Source organism: Bombina bombina, chromosome 12, assembly GCF_027579735.1.
Source record: "Bombina bombina isolate aBomBom1 chromosome 12, aBomBom1.pri, whole genome shotgun sequence".
In the NCBI taxonomy this organism is placed as follows: Eukaryota; Metazoa; Chordata; class Amphibia; order Anura; family Bombinatoridae; genus Bombina; species Bombina bombina.
This window is the reverse complement of record NC_069510.1, coordinates 48,084,894-48,106,101: the sequence shown is the minus strand read 5'-3', so window position 1 is coordinate 48,106,101 and position 21,208 is coordinate 48,084,894. Positions and strand designations below refer to the sequence as shown.

General features: G+C 38.8%; 2 protein-coding genes across 2 annotated transcripts in view; one reads left to right on the top strand and one right to left on the bottom strand.

Annotated features, from left to right (window-relative positions):
* Positions 1-10,025: 10,025 nt before the first annotated feature.
* Positions 10,026-15,843, bottom strand: CDC26 (cell division cycle 26). The gene is made up of 3 exons (XM_053696099.1): positions 15,718-15,843; positions 13,266-13,382; positions 10,026-10,348 (listed from the first exon to the last, which is right to left on the bottom strand). The coding sequence occupies exons 2-3, from the start codon at positions 13,344-13,346 to the stop codon at positions 10,175-10,177; spliced, it is 255 nt and encodes an 84-aa protein (XP_053552074.1). The 5' UTR covers positions 13,347-13,382; positions 15,718-15,843; the 3' UTR covers positions 10,026-10,174.
* A 4-nt stretch (positions 15,844-15,847) lies between these two features.
* Positions 15,848-21,208, top strand: part of PRPF4 (pre-mRNA processing factor 4) — a 50,721-nt gene continuing 45,360 nt past the window's right edge. The window contains exon 1 of the mRNA XM_053696098.1: positions 15,848-15,937. The gene's annotated coding sequence lies outside the window, so the exon portion shown is untranslated. The remainder of the gene's footprint in view (positions 15,938-21,208) is intronic.

Sequence of the window (21,208 nt, the reverse complement as noted above, 5' to 3'; positions counted from 1 at the left end):
GCCAAAGAAGGGGGAGAGAGCCAAAGAGGGGGGGGGGGGAGAGCCAAAGGCGGGGGAGAGAGCTAAAGGGGGGGGAGAGAGCTAAAGGGGGGGGAGAGAGAGAGCCAAAGAGGAAAGAGAGCCAAAGAGAGAGACAAAGAGGGGGGAGAGAGAGCCAAAGAGGGGGGGCAGAGCGAAAGAGGGGGGAGAGCCAAAGAGGGGGGGAGAGCGCCAAAGAGGGGGGGAGAGAACAAAAGAGGGGGGAGAGAGCCAAAGAGGGGAGGGGAGAGCAAAAGAGGGGGGGGGGAGAGCCAAAGAGGGGGGGAGCCAAAGGGGAGAGGGGAGCCAAAGGGGAGGGGAGAGCCAAAGAGGGGGGAGAGAGAGAGCCAAAGAGGAGAGAGAGCCAAAGAGGGGGGAGAGAGAGCCAAAGAGGGGGGAGAGAGAGCCAAAGGGGGGGGGGAGCCAAAGAGGGGAGGGGGGGAGCCAAAGAGGGGAGAGAGAGAGCCAAAGAGGAGAGAGAGCAAAAGAGGGGAGAGAGCCAAAGAGGGGGGGGGGGAGCCAAAGAGGGGGGGGAGCCAAAGAGGGGGGGGAGAGCCAAAGGGGGGGGGAGAGCCAAAGAGGGGGGAGAGAGAGAGCAAAAGAAAGGATGGAGAGAGCCAAAGAGGGGAGAGAGAGAGCAAAAGAGGGGAGAGAGAGAGCAAAAGAGGGGAGAGAGAGAACAAAGGAGAGGGGGGAGAGAAAGCAAAAGAGAGGGGGGAAAGAAAGCAAAAGAGAGGGGGGAGAGAGCAAGGGGTGGGACCGCTGTTCTGAAAAAAATGGCCCGTGTACACGGGCTTTAGTACTAGTTTTGTTATATTCCTTACTATATGTAGTAATGAATTTAATTTTATGATTAGTCAATTCCCCTTTTCGTTTGTTTTTATATTTAAGCAAGTCTTGTCTCGGGATAAGATCTGCACTTTGTTTTGTGTCATTCAAAGTTTTTTTAGTGTACCCTCTGTCAAGTAATCTCTCTGTTGTTTCCTGAGCATTCCTCTGATATTCTGCATTGGTTGTGCAATTTCTCTTAATTCTGGTATATTCACCCTTTGTAATACCATTGACTACATGTCTGGGGTGACAAGAGTCATACTTGAGAACTGTATTTCCAGCTCTTAACTTTCTATACATGGTGGTCTCAATAGTATGATGATCTGTGCTGATTAATGTTATGTCTAGAAAATTGATCTGTTTGTTATTTTGTTCACTAGTGAAAGTTAGATCACAATTATTCTGATTAAGATATTTACAAAAGCCAGCTGCTTCCTCCTCATCTCCATCAAATACAAACAAAAGATCATCAATATATCTATAACATTGGATGATCTTGTCCCTATAAGGATTTCTATATCCAAAGACGTGGGACAGCTCCCACCAACCCATAAAAAGGTTGGCGTAGGAGGGGGCAAATTTCGCCCCCATCGCCGTCCCACGTCTCTGGAGATAGAAACCATTCTGAAACAGAAAGAAATTGTGGCTCAAGAGATATTCTATAGCTCTTAATATAAAGACCTTAGTGGGTGATGTGAAATTAGTATGTTTTTCCAAGAAAAATTCAACAGCCGTTATACCCTTCGTATACTGTATGGTACTGTACAGGGAGGAAACATCTGCTGAGATTAATCTATAGGTAGTTTTCCACTGCAAGCCTTGAATTTTATTTAACAGGGCCGTAGTATCCTGTATGTAGCTAGGTAACTCCCTAACCAGAGGTTGGAGAAAAGAATCTATTAGCTCTGACAAGGGGTCATTCAAAGAATCTATTCCAGCTATGATTGGTCTACCTTGTGGGGATTTTATATTCTTGTGTGTCTTTGGAAGATAGTGAAACACAGGAATGACCGGCATTTGTGGAACAATTTTCTCTTTTATGGTTTTGTTAATGATATTATTATGCCTTGCATAAAGAACCAAATTGGTCAGTTCATTCCTGTATTTCACTGTAGGATTCTCCTTAAGGTTAATGTATACAGCTCTATCACTCAGTTGCCTCAAGGACTCAGCAATGTAGTCCTCCTTATTCAGGACCACCACATTGCCCCCCTTGTCAGAATGCCTGATGACTAAATTGTCATCAGCTGCCAATGTTTTTAATGTCTCTCTTTCTCTAATGGTAAAATTAGTGTGACTTATTGCTTTTCTGTTGTGTCTGTATTTGTCTGAGTTTTTCTTCTATAGTTTTCTGAAAAATATCCAACACCTTTGGCCTAGTGTGTATAGGGTAAAAATGGCTTTTATTCTTAATATGTCTCAGAGAAATGTCTGATTCCTGAATTAGCCCTTGTGTGTTAATTTCCCCCTCCTGTTGTAACTGTTCTAAATCAACTACACAAATCTGAAAACTCTCTTAGTCTCATTACCTCAGTATCTCCAGTATTTACAGAACTGTTTAAGTCTTGTTCCTGATTCTCATCTGATCCAAAATAATGTTTGCGCAGTGTGATCTTGAGTACAAACCTGTTTATATCTAATATAGTTTCAAAAATATTGAAATGATTGTCAGGAACAAAATTTCAACCCTTAGAAAGCACTTGTATCTCAATATAATTGAGTTTCTTAACAGACAAATTAATGACATCCTTATTTAAGCATATTTCTTCTGGACATTCTGTGAGCGGGTTGAGTATGTCCTGTATGTCATGCCTCTCCTGGAAATCACATCCCCTCTCTTTTGCATCTCCCTTCTTGTTGTATTTGACCCTTCTTCTTCTTTTTCCCCTTCTGCCTCTGTTTTTTTTTCTTGTTGATGGTACAATCAAGCGCATCTCGTTTTTTGAGGCTGTGTTGTTAGCTACTTCTTCATTTGACTGACTCTCTGTTGCTAGGGATAAAACATATGAATCTTCTCCTATTTCCCCTTCTGAAGAATCGTATTCATATTCAGTATCTGAGAATGTGACTACTTTCCCTTTCTTATTGGAGTTAATGTGTTTGTTCTTATTAAATCTCCTTTTAAATCTAGGTTTGGATAGGTCATCTTGACTCCAACGATATACTTGTTTTTGATCGTAATCTTTTTTATCCCTTAACATCTTCCTTGATTTAAATTGCCATAACTCTTGTTTAAAGGCAATCATATTCTTTTCAAACTGTTGGTCATATTTCCTAAAATTATCATTGTACTGATGACCCCTCAGTTTATTCTGTAGCTCTTTCAATTCTAACATAATGTCTTTCCTTTGTTCTCTTTTATACTGTACCAATAAATCCATGAGGGCAAAGGAACATGTGTCTAATATTGTATTCCACTTATTGATAAAATCAAGGTTGTTAACTGCAAATGATGGAAACTTGCGTATCCGTAACCCTCTAGGGATACGTTTCTCATGGATGTACAATATTAAAATTATCTGCAAGTACCTTGAAGGGTCAAATTTCTGCTTTATCTATTTTGTTGCACAAACGTCTGGCGGATGTGCCAGATGTTCATTCTTTTTGTCAGGCCCTGGTTAGAATCCGGCCTATGTTTAAGTTTGCTACTCCTCCTTGGAGTCTTAATTTGGTTCTTAGAGTTCTTCAACAGGCTCCGTTTGAGCCTATGCATTCTTTGGATATTAAAATGGTATCCTGGAAGGTTTTGTTTTTGGTTGCTATCTCTTCGTCTCTAAGAGTTTCGGAGCTTTCAGCGTTGCAGTGTGAATCTCCTTTCGTTATTTTTCATTCTGATAAGGTAATACTGCCTTAGGTTTCCTTCCCAAGGTGATTTCGGATAGGAATATTAATTAAGAGATTGTTGTTCCTTCCTTGTGTCCTAACCCTTCTTCTCATAAGAAGCGTTTGTTGCACAACCTGGATGTAGTGCATGCTTCAAAGTTTTATTTGCAGGCGACCAAGGATTTTCTCCAGTCTTCTTATTTATTTTTTCTGGGAAGCGTAAGGGTCAGAAAGCTACGGCTACTTCTCTTTCTTTTTGGTTGAGGAGTGTTATTCGCTTGGCGTATGAGACTGCTGGACAGCAGCCTCCTGAGAAAATCACGGCTCATTCCACAAGGGCTGTTTCCTCTTCTTCTTGGGCCTTCAAAAATGGAGCTTCTGTGGAACAGATTTGCAAGGCTGCCACTTGGTCATCTTTAAACAATTATTTCAAAATTTTACAAATTTGACACTTTTGCTTCGGCTGAGGCTTCTTTTGGGAGAAAGGTTATTCAAGCAGTGGTGCCTTCTGTTTAGGTTTACTGTCTTGTACCTCCCTTATCATCCGTGTACTCTGGATTGGGTATTAGTTCCCAACAGTAATTATGATGATCTGTAGACTCACTGTGTCAAGAAAGAAATACATTTATCAGGTAAGAATAAATTTTCTTTTTTTTTCTTTCACGTGTCATTAGGAAGAAAAGAAAATGTATGCTTACCTGATAAATTTATTTCTTTCTTGACATGGTGAGTCCATGGCCCGCCCTGTATTTTTCAGACAGTTTATTTTTCTATAAACCTCTGGCACCTCTGCACCTTATATTACTTCCTTTCTCCTTTCCCTTTGGTCGAATGACTGGGGATTGTGGGTAGGGGAGTGCTTTGCTGTGGTGCTCTTTGCCTCCTCCTGCTGGTCAGGAGTGATATTCCCAACAGTAATTATGATGATCCGTGGACTCACCGTGTCAAGAAAGAAAGAAATTTATCAGGTAAGCATAAATTTTCTTTTCTTCCTAATGACACGTGAAAAAAAAAAAAAAAGAAAATTTTTTTTCTTTCCCGATTCAGAGAGCATGTGATTTTAAACAGATTTCTATTATCTAATTTGTTTTGTTCTATTGATATCCTTTGTTGAAAAGAATACCTAGGTAGACTCAAGAGCTGAAGTTCAATAAGAGGTGGCGATTCCACCTCTAGAGGTGCGCTAGATGTCACACAGTCCGGGTCCTGAAAGGTTAACTAAAGCGGAAGATGATGCAGGCTGCTCTCCCAAATGTACAACGATGACAGTGAGAAACTTCCTAGAATGGAAACAAAGAGGCGCCAATCGGATGATATCGTTTGGACAAACAGGCGTGACAGCACACAGCTCACGGTAAGAGAACTACTCATAAGCGGAGCGGCACTACAGGTGCCAAACACAGCAGACCGGGACCTATTCGTCGCCCGGCAGACAAACACTCAGCTCGATACTCCGGGCAGTCACGAGGGATCCTTCCACCAATCCAAAGAGGGATTGACTCCACACCTTCGTCCGGAACCGAACAACCAATCAGCGGTCAGCTGGAACACACACCTTCCACAGTGACGATACTCTGTTGGCGTTTTGGAAAAGGACAAAGCGGCAAAGTACGCCAAAATATCCAAAAATAAGCAGGAAGGACTTGGAAAGGACTCCAAAGGGCACCAAATCTAAAAAGCTTATTAGCACCTCTCTTCCTGACTTGGTGCATTGTGGGGCTCTCTCTTTCATGATTCAGATACAGCAGGCAATTTTAAGCAACTTTCTAATTTACTCCTATTATCATTTTTTCTTATTTCTTTATTGTAGATAAAACAATTATTATTTGAGGGAGATTTTTTTAGTAAGCACGTGCAAATTTAACATATCTAGGTATGCTCCATGCACCAGTATTTTAAACAGTGTGTCTGCTTAAAGGGACAGTCAAGTCCAAAATAAACTTTCATGATTCAGATAGGGCATGTCATTTTAAACAACTTTCCAATTTACTTTTATCACCAATTTTGCTTTGTTCTCTTGGTATTCTTAGTTGAAAGATAAACCTAGGAGGCTCATATGCTAATTTCTTAGACCTTGAAGACTGCCTTGAATACATTTTGACCACTATAGGGCGCTAGTTCATGTGTTTCATATAGATAACATTGAGCTCACGCACATGAAATTACCCTGGCGTTAGCACTGATTGTCTAAAATGCAAGTCTGTCAAAAGTAGAGAAATAAGGGGGCAGTCTACAGAGGCTTAGATGCAAGGTAATCACATAATAAAGTATATTAATATAACAGTGTTGGTTATGGAAAATGTGTAATAAAGGGATTATCTATCTTTTTTAGAAAAAAAAAAAAAATCTGATGTTGACTGTTCCTAGTATATTGCACTGACAATATCCACTTGACTACAGAGACAGACAATATTGATATAGAGGTACCTGCACAACATTCTAGGGACCCCTAGTGGTAACATTATAAACTGCAGCATTGAAGCTTTCTCTGCAGAGATGAAAAATGTACTTCCTCAAAAAAGTTAAAAGGGACAATTTACCCCAAAAGCTTACTCACTTTAAAGCACTGGTTTTCAAACCTCTGCTCAGGCCTCCCCAATCAGTCAAGGTTTTCTATATAACCTTGGATGAGAGCAGGTAAAATAGCCGTGTTTACTAATCAGCTGATTATTTCACCTGTGCTCCAGTTCAGATATCCACAAACTGTGGCCTGTTAGGGAGACTGAGGACAGATCTGAAAACCAGGGCTTTAAAGTGATGCAGCATATATGTAAAAAACAGACTACAAAATATCACCTGAACATTTCTATGTAAAAAAAGGAAGAAACCTGCCCAGGTGCTGAACCAAAAATGGAACGGCTCCTAAGCTTACATTCTTGTGTTTTCAAATACAGGTACCAAGAGAACAAAGAAAAAATGATAATAGGAGTAAATTAGAAAGTTGCTTAAAATTGCCTGCTCTTAATTTTGACTAGACTATCCCTTTAGAACAAACGAAAGACCAGACAGGACTACAAGGCACTTACGTGAAAACAATATATGTGCTTTATTGGAAATCCTTAAAATCATCCATAACAGAGCCTGACAGCTCCAAGACAAAGTGTCTTACGCGTTTCGACTCAGGTTAGCCTTACTCATAGACATAACTATGACCCGGAACTACCAGCTTAAATTAGCTGGTGCTCAGGGTCATAGAATTAATGCAGCTGTCAGTATTAATTAAACATCACAATACTGATACCGGGCATAGAATAAAAGATTCATTATTACAACACTCTCTGTGTAGACAATTAAATTGAATGTAACAAGTTAAACAGTATGAGCAGGTACAATTATAAATGTATACATATGTGTAAACAGCATTTTAACATTACCACTAACCTATATTGGCACCAAAATTAGCGTCACTGGAAGTGCTAAATCAGTAAGCTGGCGTGATATAGGTCTAGGCGAACATTGATAAACTTAGGTCCAATATGTTACTCATTTATGGGCTTTGGCTGGAATAAAAGCATATAGTGAATTAGTGGTTTAAATGACAAGCATCTTGTGCACATATTGTAAAAATAGCAGCTAATAGGCTTGCAGCGGGTAATCTAACATTGTGCTAACTACTGGGGGTAAATAAGTACTACTATTAAATAAATCCCTGAATGTTGGTTAGCGCTAATTATTGACAACCATGGATTAGGGTTTTGCAAGCATCAACATATATGTTTAACTAGTTACTTTGGGCAGGCATGTTGGTCCGATTGTCCTTATCTGCCATCAAAATCTATGTTTCTATATTTGTGATTCTATTGGCTCTTCCAAATAAGGCAAGAGGTGGGAGGAGCTTTGCTACTACAAGAAACAATTGCAGCAAAACAAGAAGGTAACGCATTCAAAAAATATCACACCTAGTAAGTTAATTTACTGCAGGACTGTAGAACATTTTTGCAATTACAATGTGTTTATAGTCCCTTTAAAATCAGTTCCAGATTGGCACTACTAGCGAAAGAGCTAAACATACAAGCTTTACCAATCAGAGGTGACATATGTACACCAATCACCAGCCATATTCAACTCAGGAACATCAGTGCCCCAGAGTATTCTGTGATCCGAGATGTCAGTGCAGAAAAGACACATGTAGGAACAGTTAGCACAACTTTTCCTTAAAGGAACAGTCAAGTCAAAATTAAACTTTCATGATTCAGATAGGGCATGTAATTTTAAACAACTTTCCAATGTACTTTTATCCTCAAATTTGCTTTGTTCTCTTGGTATTCTTTGTTGAAACTAAACCTAGGTAGGCCAATTTCTAAGCCCTTGAAGGTCGCCTCTTATCTCAGTGCATTTTGACAGTTTTTCACAGCTGGACAGCGCTAGTTCATGTATGCCGTTTACTCACGTGGAGTTCTTTATGAGTCAGCACTGATTGGCTAAAATGCAAGTCTGTCAAAAGAACTGAAATAAGGAGGCAGTCAGAAGGAGGCTTAGATACAAGGTAATTACAGAGGTAAAAAGTGTATAATTATAACTGTGTTGGTTATGCAAAACTGGGCAATGGGTAATAAAGGGTTTATCAATATTTTTAAACAATAACAATTCTGGAGTAGACTGTCCCTTAATGCCATTAGAACATTGTATTCTGTCCGAATTTTGCTAGGCTTTGACGCCGAAGGACAGAAAACAACGTCGTAACCGCTTGGCTTTCCTGAAGCCACTGGTACTTCCCTGATGGGATCACGGTCTGGAGGGCGTGCCTAGCATCATAGGGATGCCCCACTGACGCGATCCAATCATTGAAATCTCGTGATCACGTGCATGATCGCAAGTTTTCAATGTGTTTACATCGGAACAGTTGTTCCGATGTAGACAAGTTAACCCTGGCACGAAAGGGTTAAACACAGTGCAACCAGAGTGAAGCACTGATGGAAGAGAACAGTCATATACAGAGCAGCGTTGCAAAGCTATTGCATTCATTGATGACTAGATTTCAGGGATTTTTTCAGCCCCACACCCCTAGCCTTTCCTGTTCTGCAAAGTTTATTACTATATTTTTACCTTATAATTATGTGATGTCAGACCATGAGCATAGGAAACAAATTTATTCAAAAGACATTTTAAAAACTTAACCAAATTTCTCTGCAGCTAATTTTTAATACAATTTTAAACTGCAGCAAAATATTGCTTTTTTCTGCAGCTGATCAACACATTGCTATTAAGCTGGTACTTTAAAGTGAAGATAAACTTTGATGAATGAAAGCACGTTTTTTTTTTTTTTTTTTTAAATACTATTAAAAACAGGGGCACTTTCATTCATCAAAGTTTAGAAGGCAGCCGTTTTGATTAAAAACTTACCTTTGTTCTTCTCACAGCCAGAGCAGCTTCCCCCACCCGGAGATCCTCTCTTCACAAGACATCAATGACTAATCCAGCTTCCTCCAATCACGGAATGGCCTCAGGCAATGACTACCCTGGGGGGGGGGGAGGCCATGATTGGAGGAAGCCAGATTAGTCATTGATGACATGTGAAGAGAGGATCTCCGGGTGGGGGAAGCTGCTCTGGCTGTGCAAAGAAGAGAGTTTTTAATCAAAACGGCTGCCTTCTAAACTTTGATGCATGAAAGTGCCCCTGTTTTTAATAGTATTTTTAAAAATAAAAAAAAACGTGCTTTCATTCATCAAAGTTTATCTTCACTTTAATGTAATTGCTTAATTTAAAATTTCATTTCATTTCAAAATGACCAACAGAAAATTTTCCCTAAAAAAAAAATATTGAAAAACAAAGTTGGGCCCCTGGAATCAATTGCTCAGAGGTTTATAAGGAACATTTCCATATCTCTAAATTTCTATAAACAAAAAAGTTTTATTAAAAACAAACTATACATTTAAATTACTCAGATAAAACGGAGAAACAGATTTTTCTTGACGGTCCTGTGTGTAATAATTCTATCCCACTAAATTAAAGGGACAGGAAAACCAAACTTTTTCTTTCATGATTCAGATAGAGCATACCATTTTAAACAACATTCCAATTTACTTCTATTATCTAATTTGCTTCATTCTTCAGATATCATTTGTTGAAGAAATAGCAATGCACATGGGTGAGCCAATCACACAAGGCATCTATTAGCAGCCACCAATCAGCAGCTACCGGTCCTATTTAGATATGATTTTCAACACAGGATATCAAGAGAATGAAGCAAATTAGATCATATAAGTAAATTGGAAAGTTGTTTAAAATGGCATGCTCTTGCTAAATCGGGAAAGAACAATATGGGCTTCATGTCCCTTTAATAATTTTTTCCCCCTCAAAAAGAACACAAACTCCACCCCAACCAAGGAAGTACTGATACTTGCACACAAAATAAATCTGTTATTTTTTATTACAAACTGCTATATTACACATGGTATAAAAAGTGCTGAGATTTTAACTACATTCACAGATGCTAAACCTAAATATTTAATAAGCAGAAAACCCACACTCTGGTAACAGTCATTTTCAACAAGTTCCCTCTCAAAATTCAAAGTTCCCAAACTGTGTTGTGTGGCTGTTGGGTTTTGGCTGTGGTTTGTACCCAATCCGATCATGGATGGTCTGTTCTCGACTTTTGGGGTCAGTGCTGAGAGAAACGGCGGCATCGGCTTCAATAGACGATAAATCTACCTCTTCGCGCTGCTTCTTTCGACACTGCATACAGAGTGAAACAAATCAGTAACTGAAAAAAGCAATGACTTGTGCTAATGAGGGCCCTAGTATTAAATTTACATCTGTGGGAGAACACAATCTTTTAATCCAATACATTTATTACTCTATTTAAGTATTGTGATTCCCATCATAGGCAAATCATCTATTCATAATGTCTCTCATTCATCAATGGATCGGTTAAACGCGTGACATCTCAACACTACTCCACTGAAATTAACCAAAAACATTATGCAGTTCAAAAGGCCACTAATTTCTGCTTCAAAATTAAATATAGGTGTACCTCTTTAATTGCGCTCGCAGATATTGCTTTTTCTAAATTTAAGTTTTGTCTCTATCCTGTGTTAAGCAAGTCTATCAGCGCCATTTTTCGAACATATAAACACATAAATATACATGTATACGCACCATCAGCAAAAAGGATTATGACTCACTGAAGGCTCAGATGATTTTTTAGCAATAAAGTATTTTTGAATTAAGGTCCGTACATTGTTTTTTTTTTTTTTTAGACATAATGCTATTGCACATTTAATAGATTACAGTATAGTGTAAATATAACTTTTATATGCACTGGGGAACAAACTAATGAATGTGGCTCACTTTATTGCTATATTCGATTTATTACAGTGTTCTGGAACCACACCCCCGAGGTACGCCTGTATATTGCCAAAGGTAATGATTTGCCCTCTTTTGGAACGTCAAATCTCTCCTCTATTACTGTATAGTCCTAATTACTGCTTATACCGCCCCCCCCCTTCATCCTGCTAGCAAATTTACAGTTTTACATTTTACGGTTGGCAAAGCAGGTGTTTCATCAAATTACAATTTGTACCGCCCACCCACAATATGCAAACTCAGCTTCTATGGATCTAAATAGTAAACAGTGACACAAAGCTTAACTTGTTGAAGGCAGCCGCACAGCGTTAGCAGACTTGCAGGCGAGTGCTCTGATATTCTACTTTATAGTGATAGAGGAAAACAAACAAACAAAAACTGTAAAAAGGAAGAGGATGAAGGGGGGGGGGGTATGCTGGAACAAGGGTCATAAACCCATAACAGAGGAAGTGAGGTCCTGGACTGAGACAGATCATTGCCTTTAGCAATATATATGACTAGTGTGCTATTTAATGTAAGTCATGAATGATGTAATATTTAATTGGCCAAATGTAAGCAAAAAAAATAAAGTATTAAAAGCATCTATTTAATCAATCAATCAATCCTTTATAACAATATTTTTCATTACTCTATGTTATACACTTAATACACACAGGGATTCCCTTAAGGGACACTTAACACATGAAAAAAATATATATTAAAACTAACATTTTCTTATTCATAAAAGTCAGGTAATCACTGCTGCTTATTTTATCTGTTCGGCTTACCCCAAAGTGTTGAAAAAATAGTTTGGAAGCAGAGTGTTAATAAGGTGCTTGATTCTGCTATGTATGGTGCCATATTGTAACGTACGTTACAGTGGGGCACAGCAGTCACGTGATGTTTGATGCAGTCACGTGACACACACGGCATATTTTTCTATAGTGTATGTTTATCACAGCTGCAGCACTTGCCCACTGTTATGCAGAGCTTGTGCTGCAGTTTATGTTGAGAATCTTTTACTTAAATACCATATTTTATAAACATCGTTTTCAATGTAAAAAGTTTATTGCTCAGTCTTTACAACACTTTTTAAGGTTCCTTATCTGTGTCAGTGCACGGCTCCAGGCAGGGTTATAAATCGAAGCAAACTCCGGTCCGGGAAAGAGGGGGGAGAAAGAGAAAGGCTCTGTTGAAGAGCAGGCTGAAGAACTAATGCAGCATATACTTAGGGGTAGATTTATCAAAGCAATTTGCATGAAATTGTGGGCAAAATAACGCATACGCACCAATCGCCAAATTTATGAAAGCAATCTGCGCCTATAATAGCGTGAATCTGAAAGAAACTTCTTCGTTCTCCGCTTGCATTCTCCTAGGCACAGGGACGTGCTCCCGAGTGCACCAATATACATTAGTAATAGGCATAATTTCACAGCCCGACCTATATTGATTTTTATGATCTTAAATTACCAACATATGGCAAAAACAGCACAGAAACATTATATAATATAAATATAATATAAATAGATTCCTAAAAAAAAGCTTTTTTCATAATCAAGACATGGTGGCGTAAATATTTATAGGGATGTACTGTGATAAATAGGGAGTAAATGCTTTTTCCGACAGGCGAAATTTATCATTATTACACCCCAGCTCGCCTTTTACTAAACACGCAAAATTACATCTATTTTTTTTTTTTATAAATTCAGGCATGATAGATGTAGCTCTATTAAAGGGACACTGAACCAAATTTTTTTTTCTTTTGTGATTCAGATAGAGCATGCAATTTTAAGCAACTTTCTAATTTACTCCTATTATCATTTTTTCTTCGTTCTCTTGCTATCTTTATTTGAAAAAGAAGGCATCTAAGCTAAGGAGCCAGACACTTTTTTTGGTTCAGAACCTTGGACAGCACTTGTTTATTGGTGGGTGAATTTATCCACCAATCAGCAAGAACCCAGGTTGTTCACCAAAAATCTAAACTTACATTCTTGCATTTCAAATAAAGATACCAAGAGAATGAAGAAAATTTGATAATAGGAGTAAATTAGAAAGTTGCTTAAAAATGCTCCTCTATCTGAATCATGAAAGAAAAAAATTGGGTTCAGTGTCCTTTTAAATAAATGTGATCTGCTGGCTTATAAACTATATAAACTATAATAAGGGCATATTGACACAAACTATTTAATTTAGTAACTAAATGTTCCAAGGCACTAAACAACACATTTAAAAAAGGACCCAACTTGTTCTAAAGTGATTGTCCTTTTATGGAATCTGACAGTGACTTTTGCTGATCACACAAGCTCACCTCCAGGTCTTTTTTAATGCTCTCAAATTCTTCTATATCATCTAGTTTTAGCTCCAGACGAGTGGGCTTTCTGCGCAGCATCTTGTGCACCTAATCCGTTCAAGAGTTAACCTTCAGCTGTTTATTAAGTGGATAAAAAGAAAGTTATAGGGTTAATAAGTGATGTATACAAGGAAAAACTACACATAGCCTGAAAACCTACTGGTAACCCCATTAATCTGCTCTGTTTTATGGTATTACCCAAAGGAATTTTGCTCACAACCCAATGTTCAGTGCTGGTTCTAATGATTGAGTAGAAATTTGCAGATTAATTGTGATTTGTTAAAACAAAAAAAGGAACATTAGCACATTTATTTGTTTCACCTGCAAAGTGCATTGCAATAGTATTTTGTAGCTGCACCGTTACATCATTAAATTTACTTTTTAAAGTGATGGTAAATTCTAGAATATAAGAAACGCTAAGATTTACCATCACTAAAAATAAAGTGGAGTTTAAGTGATCACATATGTAAAAAGGGTTCTAAACTCACCCTTTCTGTGCCGTTCCACATTGTTACACTCGGCTGCTCCGGCCGCCCACGGCACATCAGTGTCCATCAATGAGGTGACATTTGCACCTCTAAACCAGTAGCCGTGTGTGTCAACTGACGGGTTGGCTATTGGTTTAAAGGTGCGTCACCTCATTGGTAGAATACCGATGTGCCATGGGCGGCCGGAGCTGATGAGTTTAGCGATGTGCGGCGGCATATTCAGGGTGAGTTTAGCATATATTTTTTTTTACATATTTGATCACTTAAACTCCACTTTATTTTTGGTGATGGTAAATCTGGGCGTTTGTTAAATGCTCGGATAAGCCATCATTTTAAGTCATTTTAAATCCTCCATAAAATGTTTTTTGTTTAGCATATCAAAAACACTATTGCAATGCACATATATTATTTATATTGTCTGTCTGCTACTTTTGTAATATACAGTGGCAAACTGAGCTCTTATCCCCACCATGGTACTTGAAGGTAAATTTATCAAGATGCAGACAGATATGCTCTAAAAGCAGAGAACCTGTCCGTCCAAAATTGCCACTTGTGATGCTTCATCGCTCTGCGGAATATAAGATTGCACAAGAGCTTTCTTGTGCAATCCCACCCTCTGGTCTCGCACAACCAGTTGCGCAAAAGCATGGTCGGTCAATCACCCTAAATGGGTGGAGTTCTCTGTGATTCATCTCTGCCGCCAGAGAAACAGGAACTGCTTCTTAAATTTGTAGCTGCAGGCTCACCCATGTGATTCTGCCAGGGCTGGCTTAAGATATTGTGTGGCCTGGGTTTGAGAACACAATGATGCCCCTCCCCAGTAGTAGCATTATTGATTAGCATATGAACCTACTAGCCTGGTCAGTGACCTTACTAAGCCTGCCTACCTGCAACCAATGTTATGCACAATTGCGCAATAAGTGGGATGGAAAATAGGGAAGAGATGCCCTTGTCCCACCTTGAATGTCGCCATTGACCAGTTCTGTGTCTTTGTGCATGATGAGGTTATGCTGCTGGCAGCTTGTGACTTCCCCCACAGAGACAGTGGGCAGGAGTGGTCTGGATCTGACAGTCACTGAAGTGCTGCCTGGGTCCATTGGACCCACTTGGTCCCATGGTTGAGCCGGCCCTGGATTCTGCAAAACAACCTTCCAGCGTGATACAGTCCTGAGATTGACACTTCTAATCTTAGAGCAGCTTCTGACTGGCTACAGTCAACTCAACCAGGAACTTGAATTCCACCAGGATTTTCTTGTATCTAGGGTTGCCACCTTGGCCATGATTTCCTGGACACATATGAATTACACATGCTGCAGGGTAAGCAGGGCAGAACATGTATTGTGCCTATGGACATTACATGAATAGTGCTGATGAACAGCAAATTACACGTTCCCCCCTGCAAACCCTACAGCATGTGTAACTCACGTGTGTCCAAGAAACCAAGAGGTGGCAACTCTAGCTGTATGCCTGGATTGGTCACCGTTTTAAACATTTTGGCAATACCATTTTTTGCATAATTATAATTCTGAAATCCATCATTTAACTGCTGATTCATAAATAAAATGTACTTTGTCCCATGCTTCCCAGAGAGGATAAAAAGCAAAATATGTCATCTAGATGTTCAAAATGGTGTCAATTACATATACAAGCTACCTCAGTCTGTCTGCTCTACAGCATTTGCAATTATAGAATTTGCTTTTTGCCTTCTCTAGGGAGGGTTATTTATACATAAAAATGATAAAATCAATAGGAATTATATCATTGCTCCCTCCATCAGCGCAGGATGAATGCAACATATCAGTGCTATAATGTGCCCACCATGATAAAACTCCCTGTTTAGCTTATAAAGGAAGTATTATTGCACATTTATATACAATAGGGAGATGTTTTATTGAACAGACAAACGTTGCAAGCCCAATTACCTTATCATAAGCCCACAGCGTCTCTATCACACAGTGCCAGTAACTCACAAACAGACTCCAGGCATCTCAGTCGACACTTCCGCCAGCACCACTCCCAGCATGCACCGCGACTTCCGTTAACCTGTGACCCCTTACCAAGACACCAACTACAACTTCCGATCGTCTTGTGTGCGTGTGTGAAAGAAAAATACCGGTACCGTTGGTTGTCTCAGTTCAGTCGGTAATTGGTTACTGTATTTTTTTTCTGCAGCATTTGTTAGTCCTTGCTAGGTATTCTTGTTTTATGGGTTCCCTCTAGAGTTACTGTTATTATTAGGTATTATCATTATATATTTTTAGTATTAACCCTTAGTAGCACAAAAATAAATAAGACAATAAATCATTTGTAGTGTTCGCAATATTATGTTTTACCCCCACTATAGATTTTTTTATGTTTGATCATTCACTAGATCTGGTATTATTGTTAGATCACAATATTTATTATTAAGCCATAATACAAATTAATTGCACATTTTAACATAAATCGAAATAATTATAATTTGGGTAACAAACATTGACATCTAATATTTTAGCTTAAAGTGATGGTAACCTTAAAAGGACATAATACTCAAATGCTAAATAACTTGAAACTGATGCAGTATAACTGTAAAAAGCTGACAGGAAAATATCACCTGAGCATCTCTATGTAAAAAAGGAAGATATTTTACCTCACAATTTCCTCAGCTCAGCAGAGTAAGTTCTGTGTAAAAAGTTATACTCAGTTGCTCGTAAAAAAAATGAAGAAATGAACAGCAGCCAATCAGCATCAGCAGTGCTGAGGTCATTAACTCTTTTACTGTGATCTAATGAGATTTCACTTAACTCTCATGAGATTTCATAGCAAACTTCCTTTAAACTGAATAGGGAAATAAGATGAGAGTGCACGTAAGCTCGCCCCTTCCGCTGTCCCGGGACAGACATACTGATTTGCTGCTTAGAAGTCCTTTACAATGGGATGTGGCAACTGAGAAACTTTTGAAGTAAAATATCTTTCTTTTTTACATAGAGATGTTCAGGTGATATTTTCTAGTCAGCTTTTTACAGCTGTGCTGCATCACTTTCAAGTGTTTAAACATTTGGGTATTATGGCCCTTTAATCGTTTTAGTTAAAATATTTGTAATTTTAAAGTAAAACATTGACACTTTCATTCATGAAAAGCTTTGCAAATGCAGGTATACCTCACTTTACAGCGCTTCGCTAATACAGCGCTTTGTGGAGCTAAAGTTCAACCTCCAAGAATTTTGAAACAGTACTGTAATCATCATGAGATTGCGAGAAAAGTGACTGGCACCATTTTGCTATGCTTAGTTCACTCTGTTTATAGCATTGCAGTGCAATCTGTGTCTCAGTGCTATAGTCTGGCAAATTTTACTACAGTAATTGTCACTATTTTACAGGTACAGTATTTATTGAATACTAATTGAATACTGTGCTGTGCTAGTAGTAAACTAAACATAGCACTATTGCACACCTAATATTTGTTAGTTCAAACTTGTTTTCAAGTCTTTAAACACACTGGCAATTGAAAAGAAGGCTAAAACTGCCTGGTTTCACTTTAAGTCGGTTTTCACTTTACAGCGGGGCTCCGGTCCCTAACCCGCTGTATGAGCGGGGTATACCTGTGCTTTTTTTAAAAAAAAAAAAATACCCTTTCATGTTTTCAGATATTCTGCCACACTTAAAGGATACTCTTATTTCTTACTTCAGTGACGATTCAGGCTGTAACCAATCGTATCGCGCCCCCTTTGGTGTCCAGCAAGTAAATAATAATGCCCCTGGTTTTAGATGCCGAAGGGGGTGTGATAAGATTGGCTACAGCCTGAATCGTCACTGAAGCAAAAAATAGCGTATCCATTAAGGGCGGGGGAACGGTGGAATATCTGAAAACGTGAAAGGGTATTTTCTTTCATGTAATTAACAAGAGTCCATGAGCTAGTGACGTATGGGATATACATTCCTACCAGGAGGGGCAAAGTTTCCCAAACCTTAAAATGCCTATAAATACACCCCTCACCACACCCACAAATCAGTTTTACAAACTTTGCCTCCAAGGGAGGTGGTGAAGTAAGTTTGTGCTAGATTCTACGTTGATATGCGCTCCGCAGCAAGTTGGAGCCCGGTTTTCCTCTCAGCGTGCAGTGAATGTCAGAGGGATGTGAGGAGAGTATTGCCTATTGAATGCAGTGATCTCCTTCTACGGGGTCTATTTCATAAGGTTCTCTGTTATCGGTCGTAGAGATTCATCTCTTACCTCCCTTTTCAGATCGACGATATACTCTTATATTTACCATTTCCTCTACTGATTCTCGTTTCAGTACTGGTTTGGCTTTCTACAAACATGTAGATGAGTGTCCTGGGGTAAGTAAGTCTTATTTTCTGTGACACTCTAAGCTATGGTTGGGCACTTTATTTATAAAGTTCTAAATATATGTATTCAAACATTTATTTGCCTTGACTCAGAATGTTCAACTTTCCTTATTTCCAGACAGTCAGTTTCATATTTGGGATTATGCTTTAAATTATCATATTTTGTCTTACCTCAAAAATTTGACTTTTTTCCCTGTGGGCTGTTAGGCTCGCGGGGGCTGAAAATGCTTCATTTTATTGCGTCATTTTTGGCGCGGATTTTTTTTGGCGCAAAAATTCATTTCCGTTTCCGGCGTCATACGTGTCGCCGGAAGTTGCGTCATTTTTTGACGTTATTTTGCGCCAAAAATGTCGGCGTTCCGGATGTGGCGTCATTTTTGGCGCCAAAAGCATTTAGGCGCCAAATAATGTGGGCGTCTTATTTGGCGCCAAAAAATATGGGCGTCGCTTTTGTCTCCACATTATTTCAGTCTCATTTTCATTTGCTTCTGGTTGCTAGAAGCTTGATGTTTGGCATTTTTTTCCCATTCCTGAAACTGTCTTATAAGGAATTTGATTTATTTTGCTTTATATGTTGTTTTTTCTCTTACATATTGCAAGATGTCTCACGTTGCATCTGAGCCAGAAGATACTACAGGAAAACCACTGCCTGCTGGATCTACCAAAGCTAAGTGTATCTGCTGTAAACTTTTGGTAGCTATTTCTCCAGCTGTTGTTTGTATTAATTGTCATGACAAACTTGTTAAAGCAGATAATATTTCCTTTAGTGATGTACCATTGCCTGTTGCAGTTCCCTCAACATCTAAGGTGCAGAATGTTTCTGATAACATAAGAGATTTTGTTTCTGAATCCATAAAGAAGGCTTTGTCTGTTATTTCTCCTTCTAGTAAACGTAAAAAGTCTTTTAAATCTTCTCTCTCTACAGATGAATTTTTAAATGAACACCATCATTCTGATTCTTTGGACTCTTCTAGTTCAGAGGATTCTGTCTCAGAGATTGATGCTGATAAATCTTCATATTTATTTAAGATGGAATTTATTCACTCTTTACTTAAAGAAGTACTAATTGCTTTAGAAATAGAGGATTCTAGTCCTCTTGATACTAATTCTATACGTTTGGATAAGGTTTTTAAAGCTCCTGCGGTTATTCCAGAAGTCTTTCCTGTTCCTAATGCTATTTCTGCAGTAATTGCTAAGGAATGGGATAAATTGGGTAATTCATTTACTCCTTCTAAACGTTTTAAGCAATTATATCCTGTTCCGCCTGACAGGTTAGAATTTTGGGACAAAATTCCTAAAGTTGATGGGGCTATTTCTACCCTTGCTAAACGTACTACCATTCCTACGTCAGATGGTACCTCGTTTAAGGATCCTTTAGATAGAAAAATTGAATCTTTTCTAAGAAAAGCTTATCTATGTTCAGGTAATCTTCTTAGACCTGCTATATCATTGGCTGATGTTGCTGCAGCTTCAACTTTTTGGTTGGAAACTCTAGCGCAACAAGTAACAAATCGTGATTCTCATGATATTATTATTCTTCTCCAGCATGCTAATAATTTCATCTGTGATGCCATTTTTGATATTATTAGAGTTGATGTTAGATTTATGTCTCTGGCTATCTTAGCCAGAAGAGCTTTATGGCTTAAGACTTGGAATGCTGATATGGCTTCTAAATCAACTCTACTTTCCATTTCTTTCCAGGGAAACAAATTATTTGGTTCTCAGTTGGATTCTATTATTTCAACTGTTACTGGTGGGAAAGGAACTTTTTTACCACAGGATAAAAAATCTAAAGGTAAAAACAGGGCTAACAATCGTTTTCGTTCCTTTCGTTTCAACAAAGAACAAAAGCCTGATCCTTCGTCCTCAGGAGCAGTTTCAGTTTGGAAACCATCTTCAGTCTGGAATAAATCCAAGCCTGCTAGAAAGGCAAAGCCTGCTTCTAAGTTCACATGAAGGTACGGCCCTCATTCCAGTTCAGCTGGTAGGGGGCAGGTTACGTTTTTTCAAAGAAATTTGGATCAAATCTGTTCACAATCTTTGGATTCAGAACATTGTTTCAGAAGGGTACAGAATTGGTTTCAAGATGAGACCTCCTGCAAAGAGATTTTTTCTTTCCCATGTCCCAGTAAATCCAGTGAAAGCTCAAGCATTTCTGAATTGTGTTTCAGATCTAGAGTTGGCTGGAGTAATTATGCCAGTTCCAGTTCCGGAACAGGGGATGGGGTTTTATTCAAATCTCTTCATTGTACCAAAGAAGGAGAATTCCTTCAGACCAGTTCTGGATCTAAAATTATTGAATCGTTATGTAAGGATACCAACGTTCAAGATGGTAACTGTAAGGACTATATTGCCTTTTGTTCAGCAAGGGAATTATATGTCCACAATAGATTTACAGGATGCATATCTGCATATTCCGATTCATCCAGATCATTATCAGTTCCTGAGATTCTCTTTTCTAGACAAGCATTACCAATTTGTGGCTCTACCGTTTGGCCTTGCTACAGCTCCAAGAATTTTCACAAAGATTCTCGGTGCCCTTCTGTCTGTAATCAGAGAATAGGGTATTGTGGTATTTCCTTATTTGGACGATATCTTGGTACTTGCTCCGTCTTTACATTTAGCAGAGTCTCATACGAATCGACTTGTGTTGTTTCTTCAAGATCATGGTTGGAGGATCAATTTACCAAAAAGTTCTTTGATTCCTCAAACAAGGGTAACCTTTCTGGGTTTCCAGATAGATTCAGTGTCCATGACTCTGTCTTTAACAGACAAGAGACGTCTAAAATTGATTACAGCTTGTCGAAACTTTCAGTCACAATCATTCCCTTCGGTAGCCTTATGCATGGAAATTCTAGGTCTTATGACTGCTGCATCGGACGCGATCCCCTTTGCTCGTTTTCACATGCGACCTCTTCAGCTCTGTATGCTGAACCAATGGTGCAGGGATTACACGAAGATATCTCAATTAATATCTTTAAAACCGATTGTTCGACACTCTCTAACGTGGTGGACAAATCACCATCGTTTAATTCAGGGGGCTTCTTTTGTTCTTCCGACCTGGACTGTAATTTCAACAGATGC